At 40.0% G+C, this 24,332-nt stretch overlaps 1 protein-coding gene across 7 annotated transcripts in view; it reads left to right on the forward strand.

Moving 5' to 3' along the window:
• Positions 1 to 24,332, forward strand: part of FNDC3A (fibronectin type III domain containing 3A) — a 119,758-nt gene that overhangs the window by 62,894 nt on the left and 32,532 nt on the right. For 6 of the 7 annotated variants that reach the window (XM_040542289.1, XM_040542308.1, XM_040542279.1 and 3 more), the window contains 6 exons: positions 5,634 to 5,710; positions 9,784 to 10,021; positions 12,578 to 12,850; positions 14,303 to 14,361; positions 22,174 to 22,331; positions 23,422 to 23,481. In XM_040542289.1, the coding sequence (XP_040398223.1) occupies positions 5,634 to 5,710; positions 9,784 to 10,021; positions 12,578 to 12,850; positions 14,303 to 14,361; positions 22,174 to 22,331; positions 23,422 to 23,481 (865 nt within the window). Of the gene's footprint in view, positions 1 to 1,007; positions 1,110 to 5,633; positions 5,711 to 9,783; positions 10,022 to 12,577; positions 12,851 to 14,302; positions 14,362 to 22,173; positions 22,332 to 23,421; positions 23,482 to 24,332 lie in introns of those variants that run through there. The other variant, XM_040542318.1, reaches the window with a different exon arrangement.

A 24,332-nucleotide genomic window follows, 5' to 3' on the forward strand; every position in this document is an offset into this window, starting at 1 on the left:
CACTGAAAACTCAAGTCTTCTGACTGCCCCTGTCCTTGCAGTGCTCCCAGTTCCTTCTTGCGCCTCTTGCCCAGCTCAGGCCTAGCAGTAAGCTCTGTGTTTGCTTTTCTCTTTTGTTATTCCTTGCTTTGATTGCACTGCACCTACTAAAAGCAAAGCACCTGGTTCCTTGTGACACTTTTTAGTGCCCGTTAACCTGAAGTACCAATCTGGAACTATTTTCCCGGCAGAGCTCACAAGGCAAATGGAGACCACTCGTTTGTTGTTGATACCATGGTTTTTGTGTAATTAACTGTAGCTGCTGGGAGCCCAAAATAAAACTTTGAAGTCTTGGCCATTATGTAAGAGCAAGAGTGGTGCAACTATTTGTGGCATCTGGGACTATTGATTTACCGCAGCGTGTCAGCGCTGGCCGGGTGCGCTGCTACGTCAGCTGCGCGCTGTATTGTTTCAGCTGCTCTGGCCTTTGTATTTGATCCTGTCAGCGCTTGCGTCAGTGATGCATATCATCGCCTGCGTGATGTCAAAGTGTGGGTGTTCGGTTATAGAGACATAGTTAACCTAATGTGCCGCAGTAAATCCTGAATGCTATTTCCTCCTGGGGATAGCAGTGATTCATCGCCGTTCGCATTAGGCTCATGCTAAGTATAGCAGCCTTCGGGAGCTGCAGTATCCGCACAGATCAGTATCAAAGCACTAATCGGTATCAGAAAGCTGTGGCTTTCTGAGGAAAAAGTATTTGTTTGCGGCCCGCTCCCTTTGCGCGCCCCCCTTCCCGAGGTGGCAGTTCAGCGACAGGTAAATCCTACAGAAGGATTTGGCCCGAGTAATGACCCCTTTCCGCTTAATTGCGCTCCCTAAGGTAAAAGGGGTAGGCCGAACGACTGCTAAAACTCTGAAGTAAAACCGTGAGGGGAAAAAGCGGCCGGCGCTTCCCTCAGCGGCAGCAGGCCGCGGCGCACCTGAGCCGAGCCGAGCCGTGCCGAGCCGCCCCGCCCGCCGCCGCCGCCCCGCCCGCCCGCCCGCCCGCCCGCCGCGGCGCGCCGGGGAGCAGCCGCCAGCCCGGCCCGGCTCGGCTCGGCTCGGCTCGGCCCGACCCGAAATGAGCGGTAAGGGGTGACACGAGGGGGCGGGCGGCGCGGGGACGTGCTGAGCTCCCCTCAGGGCGGCCGAGGGGCTCCCGGCGGCGGCGGCCATTCCGAGCGCCGGGCCGGGCCGGGCCGTGCCCCGGAAGGGCACCGGCGGCTGCGGCCCTGCAAATGTCGCCGGTCCCCGCGGGCAGTGCGCTCCGGGGGCCCTCAGCGATGGAGCCGGTCCCTCCGGCCCGCTTCCATCAGTGGCTTCACACAGCCCGGGGCAGGGGGAGCCCTCCGCTATTTCCCTCTTCTTTCCACCCCTGCCCGAGGGTTTGTGGCGTCTTTGTGAGGGATCTTGGTTTTTATTGTATGCGTGTGTGTTTTGTTTTTTTTTTAATTAACACAAAACGCTCGTTTAAAGATCCTTATTTACAGCTTTTACCTTTCGTAGCAGTGAGGTAGCAAATTTCAGGCAGGTGAAGTGGAAGTACGCCGAAACATCTTGGGTTACGTTGGGTTAAATAAAGCTTTGTGGTATTTGATAAGTCATTTCTCAGGAATAAAGTATAAAACAGCTGTGTGGTGCGTTTTTGTTGTTGTTTTTCTTTTCCTCCCACTATCATTATTTTTCATTTCTATATCAAGAGAATTTGTTTACCTGAAGTATGTTAGAAGATTTGAGACCTCCTCTTAAAAGCATCAACGTTTCCAACATAGTGGCTTGGAGGAAGAAAATTCCCTTTACATGCAGTAGAGAAAAGGAGATATTTGTCTAGCAGGACTTCCAGAGGCTGTTCTCCACTGGTGCTTTTTAACCAGCCACCTCTCATGGTAAAACACTGGCCTTGTCTTGCTTCGGTCCAATCACTAGCTAAGAGCTTGAGAGTCCTTTAAAGCCAAGATCTTCACATTTTTTGTTTTCATATGGAGGAGGGGGAAAAATGTATTTCTGCCCATATATAGTGTTAATATTGTATCTTTAAAATACATGGTACTTTCCTTCATAGTTTTGCAGCTGGTAATGTGCTTTCTGTCAAGAAACCAATAACTTTGCTGCGAAGATCCTGTATCCATTAAAATTTTTCATAAAGTTTGTCAACTTTTGTTCCTGTGCTTTCTGTTCTCTTAAATATTCCTGTTCAATCTAACCTCATTCTGCAGTCACTTGCAAATCTTATCAGAAATATATCAGAAGTAATCTTGAATATTAAAAATACTTTCATTTTTTCTGGAACCATAAAATGCTAAAGATAGGATGCAAGTTTTCAAACTGCTAACTTGACTCCATTCCAAGTTGATATGTACATTTAGGTTCATATATTGCCTTCATGTGACTGCTAGATTATGAATCTATACTGAGAATGGCTTTGTGGATCAACCTCTGTACTGGATTGGAGATAGCTGCTTTTTCATTAGTTAAGACAGAAAGTTAAAGCACTCAATGAGTGCTCTTTGGAAAGAAGTGTAGTTCACTTACCTGGACCTTATTTTTTTGTTTTAAACACCCAAAGAATGTTGTCTAAATTTAACAATCTAAAACAGCACCAACAAAAAAGCTCAGAAATACCTACCAGCTCACAAAGAAACAGGCTATTCATGTCAGAGTTCCTTCATCCTCCCAGCATGATGAGTTTGCTATGGAAGTTGAAATAATTGTGGGCTTGATTCTTAATTTACCTGAAACTTATGTAGTTGAAAATGGTGAGTTCAATGAAAGCTTTGGTTTCTTGCATTCATTATGAAAGCCACAAGTACACTATACAAGAAAAAAGATACAAGCTGTGTAAAATCCATCCTCTTATTTAAGAATTAATTTAAACCATTATTTGGTTGAAGAACAACTTGTAATAAATATGCTTCTGTTGCTGTTGACCTTTTGGAATTTATTTTAAGATAATACTCTAAAGCACTTCTTAGCTTGTTTGACCACTTTTCATTTGACTGTCCTTCTTTTTCAGCACCTCATACTCAGGGGAAACTTTAACTGAAACATTTTTGAGTTCCACCTGAGCAAAAACTTGAAGAAGGTTCACTTCTCAACTTAAAGCTTACTGTAGACCTCTTATTTGCTTTTTACGTGGTTCAGTTAATCTTTCAATTAAGACCGCATCTTGAAAATTCTTCTTTCTCACCACTGTTGCGGGTTAACACTTCATCAAGAACAAGGCTGTGATTCTTTTTAGGTAATACATTTCAAAACTTTTTTATCCTATTGTGAAGGAGTCCCTATAGCACGTGGAGTCAAGTTTGATTACATGCCTCATTTTTTATAGAATGCTTTTTGTTCCTTTCTCCCACTCTTGGCATTTGGGAATAGTTACCTTTATTTTGCTGTCAAGTTCACACTTATCAGAATGAGATGTGCTAGTACGATAAAACGCACCTTGCATTTGCTTTGTACTTTTGGTTTGCAGACCTTAACACAGTGTATCAAACATTAAAGTGGAACTATGAACACCCTTTCAGAAGAAGTATTGTTGAAACTTCACTAAGAGTTGGGTTGATGCTTTTGGTAGCGTCTAAACTGAGTTGGAAATTTAGAGAATGCAGCCTAGGGCGTTTGTATCCAATCTCATCATCATGCCACAAAACCTAGTTAGATTACATCCTGTTTCATTATTTCATTAACAATTAAACTCTAGGAATTGTTCCTGTTTTGGATAAATGTGGGGATGTAAGGACATCTGTATGCAGTCCCTCTTGTAGCCTATGCAAATGCCCTGGCTCTGATAGAGACAAGTATCAAATACAAAAGGAGAGAGCATAAGAACTGGTCGAATGCACAGAAATAACTTTCCTCTTTTGAGCCTCCTGAACCAAAAGCATTTTTTTTAATTATTTTTTTACAGCTCTTAGTGAATTACTTATTTCAATTTGTTGAATAGCTTTGGAACGTAACCTTTCATTTCTGCAATGTTCTTAAAGCAGTGAGTTACAAAACTTAGCTGTGCATTTCCTGAGAAATCCCTTTTTCCACTTTAAACCTTTTATTTGTTGATTTAATTTAGTACCTCTGGTTCTTGTACATGAGAAAGTGTAAATGATCCATCTTCCTATTTTTAGGCAGTTTGTGATTTTTATAGGTCTCTTACTATTTCTCTGCTGCTTGCTCTTTTACCTTTCTTCCATCTTCAGGTGGAAGAATCCTGGTCTCTTGATGGCCTCTTCTTTAGTTCTGTTGTCTTTTTCTTTTTTTTTTTTTTTTTAAGGATGGAGACAGGCACTGCACCTAGTGCTCAAGATACTGAGGTCCAGGATAAATTTAGACCCTGGGGTAATGTGTTCTGCTTGTACTCAGTTCTGCGAGTGATGATTTTGTGTTCTCTTTCCTTCTGCGAATCCCACCGAACAGCTCAGTCGGTTTTTCCTTAGAAATACATGTAATAACTCCATAATCTGTTTACAGCTAATTTGTGGCTTAACGCTGTAAATAAATAGTTCTGTTGGTTTTGTCCAGGTGCGTTACTTTGCACATAGCAGCACAGTTACTTCTTCATTTTTATCATCTAGTCATTGAGTGCTCTGAGATCCTTTGCAGCTCTCTGAGTGCATACCAAGAATTTGTCACCTCGGCATTCATTTCCTTTTCCAGGAATGTTAATACATTGAACAGATTTATTTTTGCATGCCTGTGGTACTCTTTGGTCACTCTAGCCACTTTGAAAGCTGATCATTTACTTTTCGTCTTTGTTTCCTGTCCTTGGTCCAGTTAGTTGTTAGTCATGAGAAGCCCTCTTCCCTTTTAAACCAAAGGCAACATTACTTCTTAAAGGGTCTTTGAGAAAGATCGTCAAAAGTTTTTTGAAAACCCAAGCATGTAACAGTGTCCCTGTGCTCTTTGAAGGTACCAGATTTTCCAGGCAGTGCTTTATCTATCTACAAATGCCACCTTAACACGTCCTCACTGCATCATATTTATGTAAGTGACTGTGAATTCTGTTCTTTCTGGTTTGCTTGGTACAAGGATCATCGTGGTATCATAACTTCTTACCATTTGTAGGAGTAGACTCACTGGCTTGTAAAACACTGGCTTTCTTTCCCCTGAGATTTTAAGTTGGTGCCCTGTTTGCCACCATTCCTGTGGTACTGAGACCATTTTAGGTGTTGAGCCCATGGTAACAGAGCAGCAATTTAGTAAATAATTTTATTTGCAACTCTTAACTGCATACTGTCTGGTTTTAGCATTTTGTTTCCATTTTTTTGTTTGCTTGTTCATTTGTTTCTGTAGTAAAGTCTATTCTATTGCCTCTTCATTTTGGGACACTTCTTTTGACTTGTCACGTGCAAAGAAGTTTTGCCAAAAGTTCTTCCATGAGCTGACAGAGAAGGGAGAAATAGCTACTGGAGAATTACTTTTTACTTTGTTTCTGTTTTTCTTAAATGTCTCATGTTTCTAAGAGTGCCCTTTGCTATAATTTTATCCGTACAGTTCATTGCCTTTGTTTATCCATGTTATCTTGTATATTTTTCACAGAGACTTTGCAGTTCAGTATGTTCTTTGAACTTTCAGTACCGCACCATTTAATAATTTGAGGCTACTTTTTTTAACCCGTTTAGGTCCTGCTCAGGTTCCAATGATGTCCCCAAATGGTTCAGTGCCTACTATTTATGTGCCTCCTGGATATGCCCCACAGGTATGTCCCTTTGATTCTTACTTCATTTGTGTGCATGCAGATTATAGAAGTAGAACTGAAATAGCTGATTTAGTAAATGAATCCGGCAAACCGGAGTCACTGTGATCAAACAGGTAAATAATGGGACGTGTCCAATAACATCTCTGTGATGGGAGCCAGTATGTGTGCCCATTTAGTTATATATTAACTACTTGCATGACAATAACAGGTACACTTCCTTATTTAGTTCAGGATCCTAATGTACTAGATGCCCTCTAAACATAAAAAAGCTCATGACCCAGATAGTTCATTGTGCTGAATTCTTGGTTAGCAGGTATTTTCTCTTGGCATCAATGTAATTTTATGTACGTACATAGCTTGTGTCTAGGAAGTTCCCTGCAGATAAGGAGTAAAACAGATCGGTTAGAAAAAGCGTAGCAAACAACATGAAAAAACATCAGCTGTCCGCTGGGGATAAGTTACCATACAACACACGTTTCCATGCCTTATCTTGAAGTAGGGCTGTGCTTTTGTTGCTGCTAAGGGATTCCTAATTTAGATGCCTGAAAATTAAATGTGAGCCAGATAACCTGGACATCCTTTAAAGTACGTTAAAAGGACAATTCCTCTCACCTGTATTTGTTATTATGCTGAGATATAGGGCCTTCTAGATGATGTCTGTTTCTCTTCCCCAACTATAGAATGAGCACGGGGGTTAGTAGCTCAGACCTGGAAACTAGAGCAGGTGAATGCCACTCTCCATAACGTAAATCTTTATCATGATATTCTGTTATTGAGACCAGTCTACGTCTGATTCACTGTGTACATTGGAAGAGAATACAACACAGAATGCAACCAAAAAATCCTCAGTGTCCAGGAGATGTAGCACAAATGATCTAAACCGCACGAAATATTGCCCTCTAGTAGCAGAAAAGGCTGTTAGGGCAGGCAGGCTGATCCATGGCGTCTCCGTGGTTTTACCTTTGATCTGTTGAAAGTTGGCTCATGTATCTCTCATAGCTGAGTTCTGAAACAGGCAGAAGAGAAATAAATTAAAAATCGTGAGAGTCCATTTATCTTTAAATCATAGTAAAATGGCTTGATTCCTGTTAGAATTCATTTTTAAAGACCCGAAAGAATTTTTGAATTGAAGTGTGAAATTTTACTATGTTTCCTGAGTCTTCATTTCAGCAGATGAAGCACTTAGCATTCAGAAAGTCGTGTGACCTGTGACAATCTGAATCATTTTTATGAAATCACTTTATCCTCCCTTTGAGGACAGCCTGCAGCAGGCAGGCTGAAGGACCGAGTTTTGCTGGGGCAGGCTTGTTAGCCTTTCATAGCTTGTTAGTCCAGGCAAGTGTTGTGCTGGCACAGCTCTCTGACTTTTGAACCAAAGGTGCCTCACCTCTCTCCAGCTGAGAGTACAGGTGGAGTGAGCTCATGTCTGCTGTTTTCATCTGAGTAGGAATGTCATAGTCCAGGAAAACCTGTAGTTTATAAGGCTTCTGAAGTATTTACTGCTGACAAAACATACCAGCTGTTGTGGTTTGTGTTGGAAGTTCCTGTTACAAGCTAGAGGATTTGATAGCGGTCTTGCAAACAGGAAAAAAATGCCGATGTTGCTAAGAGTTACCCTGGACTTACTGCAGTCCCACCAATGTAACTTCCATGATTTCTTCAGGCTTAGCATATCTTTAAGTCAGTAACTCAGATACATTTTGAGAGAAATTGGAAGGCAGTTAAAAGCCTAAAGCCATCAGTCTGGAAGAACAGCTTCAGCATCCTCATTTTGTCTGTCCATTTTCATTTAGTTCTGTTATACCTCCGCTTGCTTCAACTTCTGCTTGGCATTGACACAGCATACTGTCCTCTGTTGGACATCGGGGATAGCTACAGAATAAAGCACGTACATTCTTCTTATATCACATACATAAAAAGCAATTCATAAGTTGATTTACTTCTCCCTTCCTTTTCTTTTGGAACTGTAATTCTAGAACGGTGCAAGCAAGCACAGACATCTTCATTCATCCTCTCCAAGCTGACTGTATTCAGTGCCTGTAGTGAATTTTCCAGTGATGTTCGGTTGATTCACACAACCAGAGAGGCCTATGCCAGAACTATATGTGTGTCTATTTCTGAGTTACTTTATTTGTAATTTATTTGTTTTCTTGGGTTTGCTGATAACCTAAGTAGCCTGTTTTTAAGGAAGGTGCTTCCTATATAAACTATCTGCAAATAAATTTGTAATAAATTGCAATTTCCTTGTGTAAACCAAAGGGATTTCGGTGATGAAAACTACATTTGGAGAATTTCCTTGAACAGCAGCAGTTCTCCTTTACTTTACTGCTGTTAATATATATCCTGCCTTTAGGTACCAGCTATGGCTGCACAGGTATGCAACTTTGAAAAATTTCTCTTCCCTAGTAAGAGACAATTTCTGTATACTGAAAATAGTGAAACTTTTTTTTAAAGTCACATGGTAGGTTTGTGTGTATATATATAATTTTTTTTTGAAGCTGTGTTCACTTAAGTAGTTTACATTGATTTCTAGCTTGCTATTTACGTAAGTAAGGTGGGATCAGCTCCATTTTGTACATACTTTTGTCTTCTGAATGTTATTGCTTATCTGTAAAGATCTTTGTTCTACATTACACCAGAAGCATGTAACTGTGCCTACATAGTTTTCTTTTTTACTACAGCAGGGAAGTTTTGAAACTATTTCCTAGACCACCCTCACTTACCCTGCATTGGTTCAGCTAGCAGGATGATTTCGGGACTAAACTAGAAATTCCATTCCAGATGCACACCAACCCCAACGGTAACATGGTAAAACCACTGTTTGATCCTTCAGGCAGCTTTCTGTCACAGACATAGTGGAAGTGTTCACACCAGGATGTGGGACTAAATCTAGCCAAGCATTTCACCATTAAGCTCTAACAGCGCAGGTCAGAGCAGCTTGGCACCAAGTGCTTTGATCTCCCAATCTGTTCCTGTTGCCCCAGATGACTCACTGGTTTACATGCGCATGTTCCACCTGATTCCAAATACCAGTGAAAACTTAAGTCATAGAGTTGCCTTGTTCCTTGTCTTTGAATATTGTCCTGATATTCCAGATTCCTTTCTTGCTCTCCTCCTTTCCTGGATAAACATCCAGAAACTTGCATTACAGCCCTCGTTGTGGCATTGTTTGGGGGCATTTTATTGGGAAGTGGAGAACGATGTATTCATTGGCATCCCGCATCCCAGGTGCTATGGTTATTAATCCTACAGTAAATCTGACTCAAATCATGCCAAGATCACCTCTAGGTGCACAGCAAACCTCTTTGCATGCCTCAGTCTGGCAGAGGCTGTCACAAAGGCCCTTGTTTTCTCAGTAGTATGTGGCTTCTTTCAGGCTGCAAGATACTGTAACAGAGGAAAAACAAACAAAAAAAAGTTATTTTAAAGCATGCTGAGTTGTAAAGGAGTATTGAGAGGGCTGATTACCATCCTGGTAGTTTTTTTGCTTCAATAGTTTGATGCAGACAATGGCTGCTGGTGCTGACAGGTGCCTCCTGGGTTATCATTGGAGGACTGAGTTGGGGATGTTGGAAGGACCAGGCACTGTTATGCCTTTTTTCTCTCTGTTTATGTGGTGTGAGGTCCACCTGCCCATCAAATCACTTCCAGGGAGCCATCTAGTTGTTACACTGTAGAAGAAATCTGAGGAGCAGTATAGCATGCAAGTGGTATGAATGAGGGTGGAAACAGAGCCCTGGTGAGAAGCTTAGGTTAATGGCGTAAATATATCTAGTTTTTTATAAGATGTTGCACTCACATTTTGCAACAGTATTTTTCCTCATTACATTGAGAAATTAAGCACTTTATTGCAATTGATACACTTAACAGGAAGGTAGATAGCCCTTATATTGTCCTCTTTTTTTTCCTACCCTTTTGTGTTTTCCTTTTTCTCAAACTTAAGGGTTTTGCCATTGCTGGTTTTGTTTAAGTATATACAGAAACATACCTTTCAGACTGTCACTCCCAACATATTTGTTCTCTTGCTCATTACTAAGCCTTTCTTTTTTGGCGTGTGGTCTCTCACTACACAGGTTATTGAGGATAACGGTGTTCGAAGGGTTGTGGTGGTTCCCCAGGCTCCAGAATTTCATCCTGGCGGTCACGCAGTGATACACAGGCCACCTCATCCCCCACTGCCTGGCTTCCTTCCTCTTCCAGCCATGATACCCCCTCCACCACGTCATATGTACTCACCAGTGACCGGGGCCGGTGACATAGCGACGCAGTACATTCCACAGTATCACACCTCGCAAATGTATGGTGATCTGGGTAAGTAGTTCAGTAAGTATTGCAAGTTCCATCAAAGGAATGCTGTACTGGTTTCCAGAATCTGTGATGCTGGTGTACTTGCTGAGTCACGCACAACTATGGTTTCAATGGGAGCTGTACAAAAATATTTTGAGGATGCCAGTCTTTTTGCTGAAGCTTAGTGTTTCAGAAGTTATTTTCATTAAATGGACTTGTCTATTTGGTTATCCATTAAATATACAGATTATTTTTTATGTGTATCAGTTATGCATTTGCCCACAAAAGCAGTGCAGAAAGTGTTTGTGGTGATTTAACTGATGGTTTTCACTCTCATTCAGTGTTTTAATCCATACTTGAGCAGTGTTCTGAGATACCATCTGTTTGAAGCCTGAAACAGGAGTTCTTAATATTGCATATGAAAAAAAGTATGCTATTTTCATAAAACTGCAAGTTCAGGCTAATGTCCATATTGAATTCATAGAATCATAAATTCCAACAGGTGCTACCCGCTTAAACTTAATACTGTAGTTGAAGCTGTCTTTGGAAGTACTATTGCTATCTGCCTTTAATACTGTTTAGTTACATAGTGTATGCTTGTACTAACAGGGGTGGGGTTGTTAGATAAATATTTACTTTTCTGTTAGACCTGCTTTTCTTTACATAAACTTCTGCTTTAAAGCAGGTGCTGACCTCGAAAGACTTTTAGAGAACAATACCAGGTTGCAGTTCTCACAGAAAGAAGGTAGAAGCTGTGGAAAGGGAAACTAGAGCACTGTCATGTCACTGTAGATGGGTAGATTCTCTGTGTTCTGTGATACTACTAAAAGCTTCTAAACACGTCCTCCGTGTAGTCACTGCACTTAAATAGTCATGATGTACAAAGTGGTCAGATAAAAAATATACCAGTGTCTTGTTCTTGCTGGAATTCTTAGTATTTCTGTATTAAGTTAAACCTTGTTTCTTACTTGCATTACTTTGATAACAGTACGTTATTAGGTGCTTTTTGGGTACTTACAATCTCATTAACTTCTTAGTTGACAGTAGATGGGAGGCTTTTGCTTTTAGTTTCCTGAATTAAGAGATTGGAACATGATAATTAAATGCATAAGGTAAAAAGGATACTTCTTAATGGAATAAAACTTTAGACTTTTGTAGATTTCTGCTGCTAGATTATATCCCTTTACATATGAGTTCAGTGATAACCTGCTAAACTACCAGACTAATAATAATAATAATAAAAGAATGGGTGATAATGTGGGATTCTTTCATTTTCTTTTGTTTTAAGTACATATTTAATATGCTCTTAAGTTTAGGGAAGTAGAGGACTAGGAACGCATTAGTTTGTTTGATACTTGCTTCAGGGTTCATATTTAATTGTGGACCACTGACTTTAGCTGTGTCTTTCAGAAGTCGAACCCTACAGCTCCCATACGAGGAATCTGAATTTAAGGGGAAAAAATGAAAAACGTGCTTACAGTGTGGTAGTTCTCTAACAAAAGCTCCTAACTCCCTAATAGTAGTGAAAATCAAAATTTTAAATACAGCTTTTCTACTAGTAGTCTGCCAAAGTTTTGGGAGTTAAACTGATTTAAAAAGTCAGGGACTGAAAAGCTCTGCAGTTTTTTGATTGTGTCCTTCTTGCAAGGAAGTTTTTATTTCATCTTGCTTTCTGTAAATTCCTAGCACAGAAGGAATAACAGATAATTCTGTTCTTCACTGAGTAATGCAATTTCAAATTCTCAAACTCAAGTCAAATTCTATGTTAGTTTTGAAATACGTGTTTTTGGAAGAGCTTTCATTATGTATGTGGATAGGAATACACTGAGGAAAGAGCTGGTGTGGTATACCATTTTTAAATATTGAGTCATTAAACTGTGCTAAAGCATAAAGATGAAATGGATAAAAATGTTTGAATTAGACAGAAAAACTCTGCAGTTTAATTTTTTTCATTAGTGTAGTACTGACTTTTTTCCAAAACGATGTTCTGACGTAGAGGTGGGCCTTTGGTGATGCTGCAGCAATGTCTTGGCTTACCATGTACAGGTCTAGTGCCCTTACAAGACCTAGCCATACTATCTCCTGTCTTCTGGTGTCTTTCAGTTGTACTTTACTTTTGGTGTGCTTTTTTTGTTGTTGTTTTTTTTTTTCCTGTTGATTTCTGCAGAAACACCATTAAAGTAATAGAAATCTAGTTGTGTTCCAAAACGTAAAACTTCTGTATTTTTTGCATTCAGCATCAGAGCTGGTCTCCTCCCATGTAATGAAGTAGTGTGTTGACTTTATTCTGCACCTTACAGCTTAAGGAAGAATATAGAAACCTTTTAAGAATAATTCTGTAAGTGGAAAAAGGATGTGGGAAGGAAAGATTACACTTTCTCCTCTAACAGGTTGTTAATGTCCAATTACTGTATATAAGTTCACTTTCTGGATGGTTCAGTTTTATAATAGGAATATAGATGTAATTTTGCACAAAAGCACACACTTAACTCACATGGCATTTTTAAATAGATTTTTAATTACATTCTGTCCTTCACAATTTATTTCTTTTTCTTTTTTTTTTTTTTAACTTTCATTTAGATACTCTGCCTGCTCATGGAAGAGCCAACTTTAGAGATGAAAGGTCTAGTAAAACATATGAAAGGTTACAAAAAAAATTAAAAGATCGACATGGAACTCAGAAGGATAAATTAAATAGTCCTCCATCATCTCCTCAGAAATGTCCTTCTCCTACAAGTGAACCTAATGGACTTTCAAAAGGACAGGACACAGCTGGCATAAGCACAGGTTCTACCAAAAGCAAGTCTGTGTGTAAAGGAAAAAGTAATTCTCAGACAGACACAGAAGTAGAAGGTAAGTGTTAACAAAAATCGTGTGTCTGTGTGTATATATATGTACAATTTACGTGTGTATGTGTGTGTATATATATATATATATATAAAATATGCAAGTCCAGTATCTGGCTGAGCACAACATTTGTACGTACCATCCTTTGGCAGTCTTGAAGTTGGGTGATAGACATGGAATGGAGGTAAGGCAACCAGCCTGCACCTTGTGTTGGAACAATGGCTCTAAGAGAACAAAACTATGAAAACCGCATGAGAGCTTAGTAGCAAGGGACACCTTTATAATACAACCTGAATTCAGCAGTTGGTAACATTCATTGAACTGTTGCTCCAAATTTGGATGTATACATGTCACTAGTTCCACTCTGACGTCTGTCTTGCCTTCAGTTTACTTTCAGACAGCTGGTATTTATCTATAAGCAGACTTCACCAAGACACAGGTGACAAAACGTTCTGTTTACATACATTATAAAAATTATGTTAACAGTTCTTTATAAGTATTTATACAAAAAATTGAGAAGTCCATTTTTTTCTTTTTTTTTTTTTGATTTTAGAAAGCTTTTTGGAAAATGATGTACTGTGACTTAGACTTGTGCTAACAAGCAGGATTTAGAAATGCATTTTAGTTTTAATGGCATGAACAATCTTAGAAATATAAAATTGTAAATAGATTTTACCTCAGAAATCTTTTGTTGTTGTTGTTGTTTTATTTTGTTTTTAATTTTTTTTTAGGGTTTGTTTCATAGAATCATAGAACATCCCGAGTTGGAAGGGACCCACATTTCTATCTTTTACATTTTAGTTTAAGGAAAGTTTTTAAGTGAATTAAAAATGCCCATCTGCACCTACAAAACCGAGTAGCCTGTGCACTTAATACTACTGAGATGATCAAATTCTTGTATTGTGCGAGAGAAACCACATAAAAACATTTTCTGTGAAATTCCTCTATAAAATTTGGGCGTACCTCCATCTGAAGCAGAGCACATGAAATCCTTTCCCTGAGATAAAACTGAAGGTTAAGCTAAGGTTTGCCACCCTGTAATTGATGGAGGCCACCAGTGCCACCGGTAGTCCTCCAGCTGATGTGCAGTAAGGTATTTTAAACTACTGTAACTTGGCTGTAACTCCATCCAAGAGAAGTCTGTAGGAAATATCTCAGCCAAGAGGTTAACTTCTCCAGAGCAGTAGTTTGTTTAAAATTACACATTAATAAAAGATAACCACGCTTTTTGTATTCTGTTAAATCACAGAAAAGATTTACGACTAGTTTAAAATGAACAACAACTTTGGGAGCTTTTTTGGTTTTATGTTGTCCTAGCTGAATACAAGCTGGCATGGTGTTGTGTTTTATACATACTGTAATCTATATGCAATTGTTGAATTTGAAGAGCTATTTCAATGTAAAGTCACTGAACAATGATTCATGGGCACTTTGTTTGCTTTGATTTTGTTTTTTAAGAAAAGGATGAAGAAACAAAAGCACTTGAAGCACTTCTTTCTAATATAGCCAAGCCAGTGGTAAGTAATTGCAGCTTTCCATAAAATCAGTGTATCTGTTGCTATTTTATACATTTATACCTCCTTTTCTCTAAGTTCAATTCTTCAATTTTCAGCAGTAATGAAAATTCACTTAACTTTCATTCACTGAAATGCAAATGACCGAAGTCATTTTTAATATATTAACGTTTACAAAGCTAAAATTGTCTTAATACTTGCTATGCAGAATTCTTTTCATTGCATTCATTCCTCAGGTATTTATATTCATAGATCAGATCTGCCACGAGCCTTGTCTTCTCTAGGCTAAACAGTCCCAGCTCTTGCAGCCAGGCTCTTTTCAGTGGTGCCCAGTGACAGAATAAAAGGCAATGGTCACAAACTGAGACACAGAAGGCTCCCTGTGAACATCAGCAAGCACTTAGAATCAAAGAATCATTTATGTTGGAAAAGACTTCTAAGATCATCAAGTCCAACCCTTAACCTAGCACTGCCAAATCTACCACTAAACCACTTCTTTACTGAGACTGATAAAGCACTGGCCCAGGCTGCCCAGAGAGGCTGTGGGGTCTCCTCCTGGGAGAACTTCACAAGCTGCCTGGATGGGGTCCTGGGCACCCTGCGCTGGGGGGCCCTGCTGGAGCAGGAGGGTCGGACCAGGTGGCCTCCAGAGGTCCCTTCCCACCTCTGCCATTCTGTGATTCTGTGGTGCTGAGCAGGCAGACCTAAATGCTTGGGATCCTGCTGTGTCCAAACATCAGAACGTGGTAACGTATCTTCAGTGCCCCTGTCATGGAGGTGGAAATTGTCTGAATCAAATCACATAAGAAAGGGTTGAGAGAAATGAAATGAAGAAATAGGAGTAAGCTGATCCTAGCTGTTGCTGGGGTGCAGATAGTAGCTGTGACAGTCAACTTCAGTAGCTCTGAAGAGGATGTTCTTGGAGACCAGAGTTGGTGGAGTGGTCATAAAAAGAATTTTAGGTGAAGAAAGTGGGACTGGGAAGAAAGCTTATGGAGATTAAGGTGTGGTGGAGAAAAGAAGAGAAGAGCAGAGACAGCTCCTGGCAAGGAGCGCAGGTCCAAAGGACAATCAAGACTGAGGGATCCTGAAATAGATGAGGAGTCCGAGATGGGAAAGTGAGACCAGGAGCAAATAGAACAGTGCGTGTGATCTACTGGGAGAACAAGCGTCTTTTCTGTTTGTTATTCTTGCTCTTAGTAAGATTGAGAGTGGTGGGAATAATGGGCAGTAGTAGCAAGAGGCTGAAACTGCCTGAGAAAGATGATTTGTGAGATAAGGGCACCAGAACTTCAATGGGAACTAAAGGGAAGACATGTGGTATGGAGTAAATGAGTACAGACTGGAATGAAGAACCAGTGGTTAGGGAGAAAAAAGGGTCAGAAAGGATTATAGCTGTGAGAAGTGAACCGAAGTCTGCATCTGATACCATCAAGTCTTATCCAGGAGCTTGGGTGTAATCCAGCTTTCCTAAATCTCATCATCCTTTCGACAGCAAGTACTCGTGAGACCTGCCAGCAGAGGTTTTGTTTTGCAGCCTGTTATTTCACTGCCCAGCTGTGCATTTCATCTCCACGCATGGTACTAAACACCTATCGCTATCGCAGTGTTAGATCAAGCAGTAGAGACCTGTGCAAGGTTCCAGGGTTGCTGTTGGACATTGCACTGTAGGAAGATAGGCATCAAAATAGCATTAGAAGAATTATGTTCCTTTTTCAAAGTGAAGCTGTGAAGGCTTAGTACTAATGCTGGCCCATTGTGCGCGAGATTAAAATAGTCTTTTTTTTCTTTCTTTTTTTTTTTAAACACGGTGACATGGTGTTTTTTCTGTATGGTCCTTGCCGTTCCCTGTACGAAGTGATCTGCTTTGCGAATGGCTCAGGGCTGTGTAGCTGAAGGGACTGGTGCCTTAGACCCCTTTTAACTCCAGGTCATGAAAGTCTATCCTATCAAAGGAGCACATGCTAATCTCGCCACGTGTTGCATCAGAATGGGCACAGGAGCAGATTTTGCTGCAGGGTTAACTTACTGCAGGACTGTGCTGTCACTGGGACGTGCTAACCAGTGGCATTCTCAGCGTCCCTCAAATCTTGAGAGTGCCAGCTGTGACTTTCTTGCCTTTAGGAGAATGTGGATCACACTTTCTATCCTGACTAGAAGTGAGGGGACCAGTTTTCTTGGAGATGTATGCACAGTCCTCTGCCCCTGCTCAGGGCATCCAAGTCTGGGTTGTCATCAGTGACTGCATTGCCATGGGGAGTGACAACTGAGCATCCTAGGTGGTTAGAGTGAGACTGTGAGAAGTATAATCAACAGGTGGTGACTTCTACTGTGTTGTAGAGGACATACAAAAAAGCGATAGCTCCAGTACATACCTGTCCTGTTTCCCTTTGCTTTCTTCTACTTGCAGCACTCAACCAACCATCCATGGCTTATTGGCAAGCATGTTTCACCATTTCTCCTCCCCACCATGACCTTTCTTGAATTTCGCTGCACGTAGCTGTGTGCCTGCAAGTGCTGTCTTTGCAGACCTCAGAAAACATCACAGGCCTAAGCAGTAGTAGTTTGTTACGGAGCAAACAGCACGCAAGGCAAAAGGCCAGACTTCCTGCACTTGGAGAGGCTTACAGGGACCGTCAGGGCTGCAGGTGGATGGAAGACTAGCTGATGTTGCAGCTTTGGGGAGTGGGATCTGATGAGAGGAAGGGAGACTGGATTGCCTACTGAGGCTTTGCATGATCAGAAGCAAGCCTCCCACAGTTTCTCCAAGGAAGTATTATCCTCACCCTCCCACAACTGAACCAGGAGATTATTTTTTAACACCACCTTTTTGTAGGTCTCATCAGAAATATTTCTACAGGTTTTTGGTTAATACTTTGCTTGAAGCACTGTATTTGGGGATTCAGCCATGGTTCTCTCGATGGATCGTCAGCTCCTGTTTCCTGGTTGAACTTCAGTGCTGGCACAGGGAGTACTGGCTGTGCTGGTGGTCAAGGTGATCATGCAGTTGCTGTTCAGCTCGCTTTATCCTCCTTCAGAATACCCAGAGTGTCATTGAAGGCTGTGACCTCTCCTGGGCTGTCCCATGTCTTGGTGCATGGGCCCAAGGCATGCACATCTAAACTCAGCGTTCTGTGTGGTGTGCTCTCATTCCCACATCTCTTTCAGTCTGGTGCTGTACAGGGCACGTCAGCTTTGCTGCCTCCAGACTCCTATTAGGTATTTTATTTTTATCAGCGTATCTTCGTTTTCTTTCATCTCTCTTTCTGGGTTCCCAGTCCTTTTGTACGTGGCAGCGGTACTTAGGAAGGAACTGAACTTTCTCTACCCAGGTGTAAATTGGAGTGGTTCTCAGGTGGCACTATGTTGAGTCCTCAGCATTCGAGCAGTCTGCTGCACCAGCCATCGCATCTGTTAACCAAACAGCAAAGGAGGCAGAAGAGAAGACAAGGGGACCTGAAAAGGCAAAAAGCAACGTGAAGAATGGAGTTGAAGGCTGGGTATTTAATGACAAGAAGGGATAGGGACTCAGAGTTCTCGGAGTTTGAGGACTAGTTGTATGGCATTGTAAAGCCCTTGGGAGTACATCGTGTTTTGTAGCTCATGCATGTTGTGTATGCTTCAGGGCTTTTAGAACATGATGCAGCTTACTCACCAGTTAAGTACCTTATGTCACTGAATGCAATCCAGCTTGCACATATTAAAACTGCTTCTTTTTTTTTTTTTTTTGACCCAAATGGCACGTGGTTAATAAGGAGATTATTTTTGTAAGGTGCACTGCTAGTGAAGACATGCCACCTCTTAATTTCCTCAGTGCCTAGGGCCCGAGTCAAGTGGTGTAGTCTGCTTTGAAGAAGTGCAGTGCTCAGAGCTGCAGCCACAATCAATTGCAGCTGCTGAATAAGTATACGAAGTAATAAGTAATGCCAAGTTTTCTGAAAAAGTCACTCCTCGGTGTCTTGGATCGGTCACCTAAGAACAGAGGATTCTTCTGATCTTAATCTTTGTTCTTCAAAAATAATTTTTTCCTCCTCATATCACAGTGATATTTGAAAATATGCTAATGTTTTGCACTTGAGAACTGATGGTAATTTCTGAAACTTGAGTGATTGCTTTCCTCAGTAAAGCTCTGGCTGCTGTTCAGAAAGTCAAGTATTGGGATATTATTGATCACCAAGGATAAACAATACAGAATGATTACTTGTTCAGTAAAGTAATTAGTAATGACTGTCATGCATACATAACTTGAAGGTGGAGTAATTGTATATGCTGATGTAATCGAAGACTGCCGTAGCGGATATACACAACAGGGAATTCTTTTTCATAGGAAATCTTCATTTTACCCATTACTAATTTTTTGATACTTTGCTTTTGTCTGTTATTAATATTCTTGACTAAAGTATATATGACATAATCTGGACCTAGTCTTGTCTTTAAAAATCATTCTGCCGGCTACAAGTTGAACCCGAAAAGCAGTATCTAATGTTTTGTAAATGAGTTGTAAAGGACTTAAGTTAATTCAGTTGTATGTGCTTGCAACAGTGATTTATTTTTTTTAGCAACTGAATGGTTGAAAATACTCATACACTTATATGAGTTGGCTGAAAAGCTCCAGAACATATATTTAGCATCAAAAATTGTATGGTCCAGAAGAAAAAAACTCGTTGCTCAGTCCTACTCTTACTGCTTCTCTTTTTGTCTGATCAGTGACCCCTCACACACAAGCTGTATTTCAGGGGACCTTACACTCCACCACCCTGATTCGTTGGGGTTGCAGGAAGGAAAATAGCAGCTTCAGTGGGATTCAGGTGTTGGATAGGGCTGGAAATTACTTCCAGTATTTGTCCCTGGCAAAGTGTTGCTCCTCGTGTTTCATTTCTCTGCCTTTGAGCATGTTCTCTCAGGTGCTCCGGTACGTGCCTCTTACACTTGTTCCATGAGAAGTTCACTCTCCAGTACCCCCCAATGCTTATTAGTTTAGGCTTGGCTTCTTGCCACTGCTTGGTTTGACACAAGTGTGTATCACTGAAGGGGAACCACTGGTTTAACGTGACCACCTGGTTTGTTGTAGGCCATTTGGTTTCACTGGGCACCATCTGCTGGACCCAGAGCTTTTGCTGCAGGATGTTAATTTTCTAGTCCAGCTACAGTGTTCCATAGAGTGGATACAGATTTCTGCTGCATTGCAAATACAGGGCAGAAATAACTGCTAAACGCTTCTTGCTTTCCTGCATTATGCTTTATAGTTTGAACTTCTACATCCAGAAGTAGTAGAGCAGTGCCTGACTTGGAGTTTTCCTCATACTTTTTTTAATATCTTTTGTCTTTAATCCTGTTAGCTCTTTTTGTGTGTCATTTAGAATTTTTTTATAGCTTTTTTTATTACACTGCAGCTTTCCATGCACCTTTAGGATGTCCTTAATTCCCAGCTTCTGCAAATACTTTTCACTTTGCATTTCTGCATGTTGAATTACATTATCTGTTGCTTTTTAAGCTTTGACAAAGTGGCCACAGCAAAGCTTCAGATCTTCGTAATATTGTTTAGTCACATACTCTGTTTACACAGAGTAAAACAACCAGAACAACCTACATAGTCACTGATTTTTAGCTGGGTACATAACACAGTAACTCTAACACAATGAAACAATATTAACAGTTGTCATCTATTATATCAGAAATCTTATGGAAGTTCTTGCTTACATGAGTTCACCAGCAAACATTGTCCTGGGGGAATAACTAAAGATAATTCTTCTTCCAGCCAGAGACTTAAAGAACATTTCATCCTGTTCTCTGTTGACTTTTGTTGCTATATAACAGATTTCCACTCAGCTCCAGGTTTAATTTTACTATTCAAAGTTCTGTCAGTTGTCTGTTACTCTGCAGTGTTGTGTTTGATGTTCCACCCTTCCTGTTCTCTCTGTAGTGAACAGCTGAAACCTCTAATGTTTTAATGTTCCAATAAGATGTAATGCCAGCTCTCATTTATACCAACCGTTTTGACTTGTCCTCTGTAAAAGAAGATAGATATACTGAGATGTTTGAAGAGAAATGTAATATGAAGTGTTTAAGACAGTTTGGCATTAGTAAAGCATCAGATGAAGTGTTACGTACTGTTCTGGACAAAGCACTGAAGATAAGGGAGCAGGAGGAGGTAATCAAGGAGGAGAGTGAAAATGATCAGAGATATAGGCCAGTGAGGGGAGACACAAATGATAAGTCTTCAAATACATAAGAAACAATTGCTGAAAAGGGGAGATCTCGTGTTCAAATCCACGGTGGCTAGGGCAAGTAGGCTTAACTGGTAAAATGAAAGATAATGCCTGGACATTAGGAAAAAAATTGTTACCAATAAGCCATTTCCTCTGCTTCATTCCTGAAGTTGACCCAGTCAGGTTAAGAACACCAGTTGTGAAAATAGCATTTTGATTCTCATGCTCTAGTAATAGATTTCCAAAAGCAATTACTCAAAAAAATTTTTTTTTAAATCTATATATGACAGTGATACTGTGAAACTAGTCATTTCATATAATGTGTTGTCAATTCTTTTGAAATGATTGGAAATATTAGGTAGGCACAACATACAAACCACAACAGTAGATGTGCAATATTAATAAACACCCACAAATTTCTAAGCATCATCCTTCAGTAAAAAATCCTAAGAAATTGTAATCTCATGCACATACCCATGCAGTCACCTATAGAATTAAGAGCATTCACCAGCCCCTTGCAGCATGTGTTCTTCCAGGAGTATGGGGTGACCCTAATTGCATGTCTGTGTAACAGTGGTGTTCCCTACAACCTGCTAACTACAGCAGGTAACTGTGGTGTTCCCTACAACCTGTGTACCCCTTTCTATCACACCAGCTGTTCTGATGCAGGGCTTTCTGCAAAGGGTGGGCTGTGCAGGCATTGCCACAGGAATTCTTTGGGAAGTTGAAATAGATATATGCATTTAGTGAGCCTGCCTTCTGTGTGAGCACCCAAACTCAATGCACATTATGAGATACATTCTAGTATTCCCTTTACTAACAGAGTACAAGATTATCCCTATTCATATCATGATCAATGAATATTTGCTGGGGTAGTTGACCAAAGAAATTCTAATCTAATGAGAAAGTTGTTGAGTTTACCTGTTACAGTAACGCCCAGCATTTTGGAGAAATTCTTGAGCTGTTATATATGTCATATGAAAACTGAGTGAGCATGAAGGTAATAAAATCACAGTGCTGGTCATGTCAAAATATTTAAGCAACAACAACAAAAAAAACAACCACCTGAAATCTTATCATTAAGTGAAATAACCGATTTCACAATATATGCTTGCCATCATCTCATGTTTCATAGATTATGAAATCATTTAGGTTGGAAGGGACCCATAAGATCATCAAGTTCGACCACCACCTGACAATACCAAGTCCACCACTAAACCATGTTCCTCAGCACCTCTCTTAAATACCTGCAGGGTATTTAATATATATATATATATATATATATATATATATATATATATGGTGACTGGCACTTCTCTAGGCAGCCTGTTCCAGTGCCTAACCTCTCTAGCCCACTAGGTGGCATTCGTTGCTTAGAAGTTTCTTTGCAGTCATCCCTGTGCCCTAGGATAGCAGCTTTCTCATGATGTTCATTTCCAACTTGATTTCATCTGTGAAAACTAATGAGTAGATCATATATCAGTATAAATACTCTGAGCTGTTAATGGTGTGTGATTTTCTTCTCCTTTATTTGGCCCTATGTGGCAAAGCAATGTTTATATTTGCATTTAAATGGGCACAAGTCTCAAAAGTTACATTTCTACAGGTATCAGACATTCAGGCAAGAACAGCACTGCTTATGTGGTCACCTCCATCCAGCGATGTCGGAGAAGACACTGACAAGAATAACATACCAGAGGTTTATACTTACGAAGTGATGATTTCAAATACTGGAAAAGATGGAAAATACAAAACTGTATATATGTAGGTGTTCATTTTCTTTTATTTATTCAGTGCTGCATTTAATTGCGTGGCTAAAAATCTCATAAAAATCTGCCCAGTGTTTGGAGATTGAAATAATTAGCAATTTTGTGCAACTTCTCTTTCTGAAACAGGTTACTTTTTCAGTAGAAATGGTTCTGTTTTATTACTGAGGTCTATACCAACAGTTAGAATATGTTTAGATGTTTGTGGAAGTATGCTTTAATACCACTTAGCTGTACTTCAGTCAGCTGCACTAGAAATTATGGGTTCTCACGAAGTAAGATGTGTACAAGTAGCAACAAATACAAATTGTGCATGTATTTGTTTACTTCAGCACATGCTGCTCCTCCCAGTAAGGGTATTCTTCCCTTCTCTGGAAATGCTCTTGGCAAGAGGCAGTGGTACAATATGAAACAGATTTCCACAGAACACAACTTGAGCAGCATCAAAACAAGCTAAACTTTCAAACTGTTTAATTCCTAACACAATGGTTTTTAACCATTTTCTTTTGCAACTTTAGCAGTATTTTACATTTAACAGTAAAATTTACCATTAAAATTATAGAGCTCTCTAATAAATATAAATCTTCTAGTGTTTAGCTAGCATTTGTTAGTCTCCTTCCATGGATTTCTTAGGAGCAGTTCATGAATCACAAGTTGGATATCCCTGTCCTAGAGCTAGAAGAAAAGAGCTTTTCTAATATAAGCTGATTCACTAACACCAGAGTAATAGGTGTCACTTAGGTGTCTTTTCTGCTTTCTAGGCTCTAAAAAGTAGGTATATGCAGTCGTTTACAGTTTTAGATAATCATTTTTATAAGGCTGAAAACTTATAAATATTCATGCTTCTACAGGATCCAGTAATTCAGTACTTTTTTTTTGAAATCATGTACATGCATACACATGCATGTTCTCCTATATGTGCAGCTGATGTTACTGAGTAAAGAAGGTAATTTTTCTTTAAAAACAAAAGAGGCGAAACAACAGAAACCAAATGAGGGAAGCCCATAAAATTCAAAGATAAAAGCATCTGCATTTTAGCATATGTGATTCTGAAACTATCTCTTTAACAAAATCATATCTCTTTCCAGTGGAGAAGAAAACAAAGTTACTGTAAATGATCTCAGGCCAGCAACTGACTACCATGCAAAGTGAGTATCTTCCATTTCTGTCACTAAATTCACTGGGAGTGTTTTCGAAGTTTCATTCTGTCTATATATTTGATTGCAGAATTCTTCAGAAACTGTCTTTACCCCTTGACATCCTCCTTTAAGTCACAGTGATAGTTGAAATATTGCCATTCTCAAGTCAATGTTGTCGGCTTATTTGACCACACAATCCATTTTGGAAAACATAAGAGATTGTTGCTGCCTCACCCAACTTCTGTGGTCTTTGCTTGTTTACTTGGTCTTTACTTTACATGCCAACACAGTGACCATTTTCTTTTATTTGAGCCAGGCACAGATGATGCTTCCCTTATGCCATTTTCTCACAAATAGAAGAAGGAGGTGCCTTGCACAAGAACTTTCTACTGGCCACTTCACACTGCTTTCACTTTGCTCCAGCAGACCAGTGAATCTGACCCCCCTATACATTGTTAAATATGTCCCAAGCTCAGTTTAATTCCACTGTTCAAGCTTGAAGACTCTTGAAAGAGTTGAATTGACTTGAAACTCTTTCATATGCAAGTGTTTCCCTGTGATTTTGTTCTTATTTTAAGTAGTGTTTATGAACTTTATCCAATGATGTTTTAAGTTGAAAATGGGTGGAGCATAGAGGTCAGAGCCTAGGTCTTTTTGCCATGTATAAGTTGTTTTCTACCAGGCTATGTTCAGATTCTTTTTTACTTATTTCTGGTCTTTTTAGAGGAAGCATGTGAGTAGATGACTTAGCCATATAAGCTCTTCCTGAGCTAGGAATTAAACAGAATTCTGCCATTTTAACTATTGCCCAAAAGGAAGACAAGAAAGGCTAAATTCCGAAGATAAAACTGACAAATTAT

This window comes from Cygnus olor, chromosome 1 (assembly GCF_009769625.2).
Source record: "Cygnus olor isolate bCygOlo1 chromosome 1, bCygOlo1.pri.v2, whole genome shotgun sequence".
NCBI classification, from domain to species: domain Eukaryota; kingdom Metazoa; phylum Chordata; class Aves; order Anseriformes; family Anatidae; genus Cygnus; species Cygnus olor.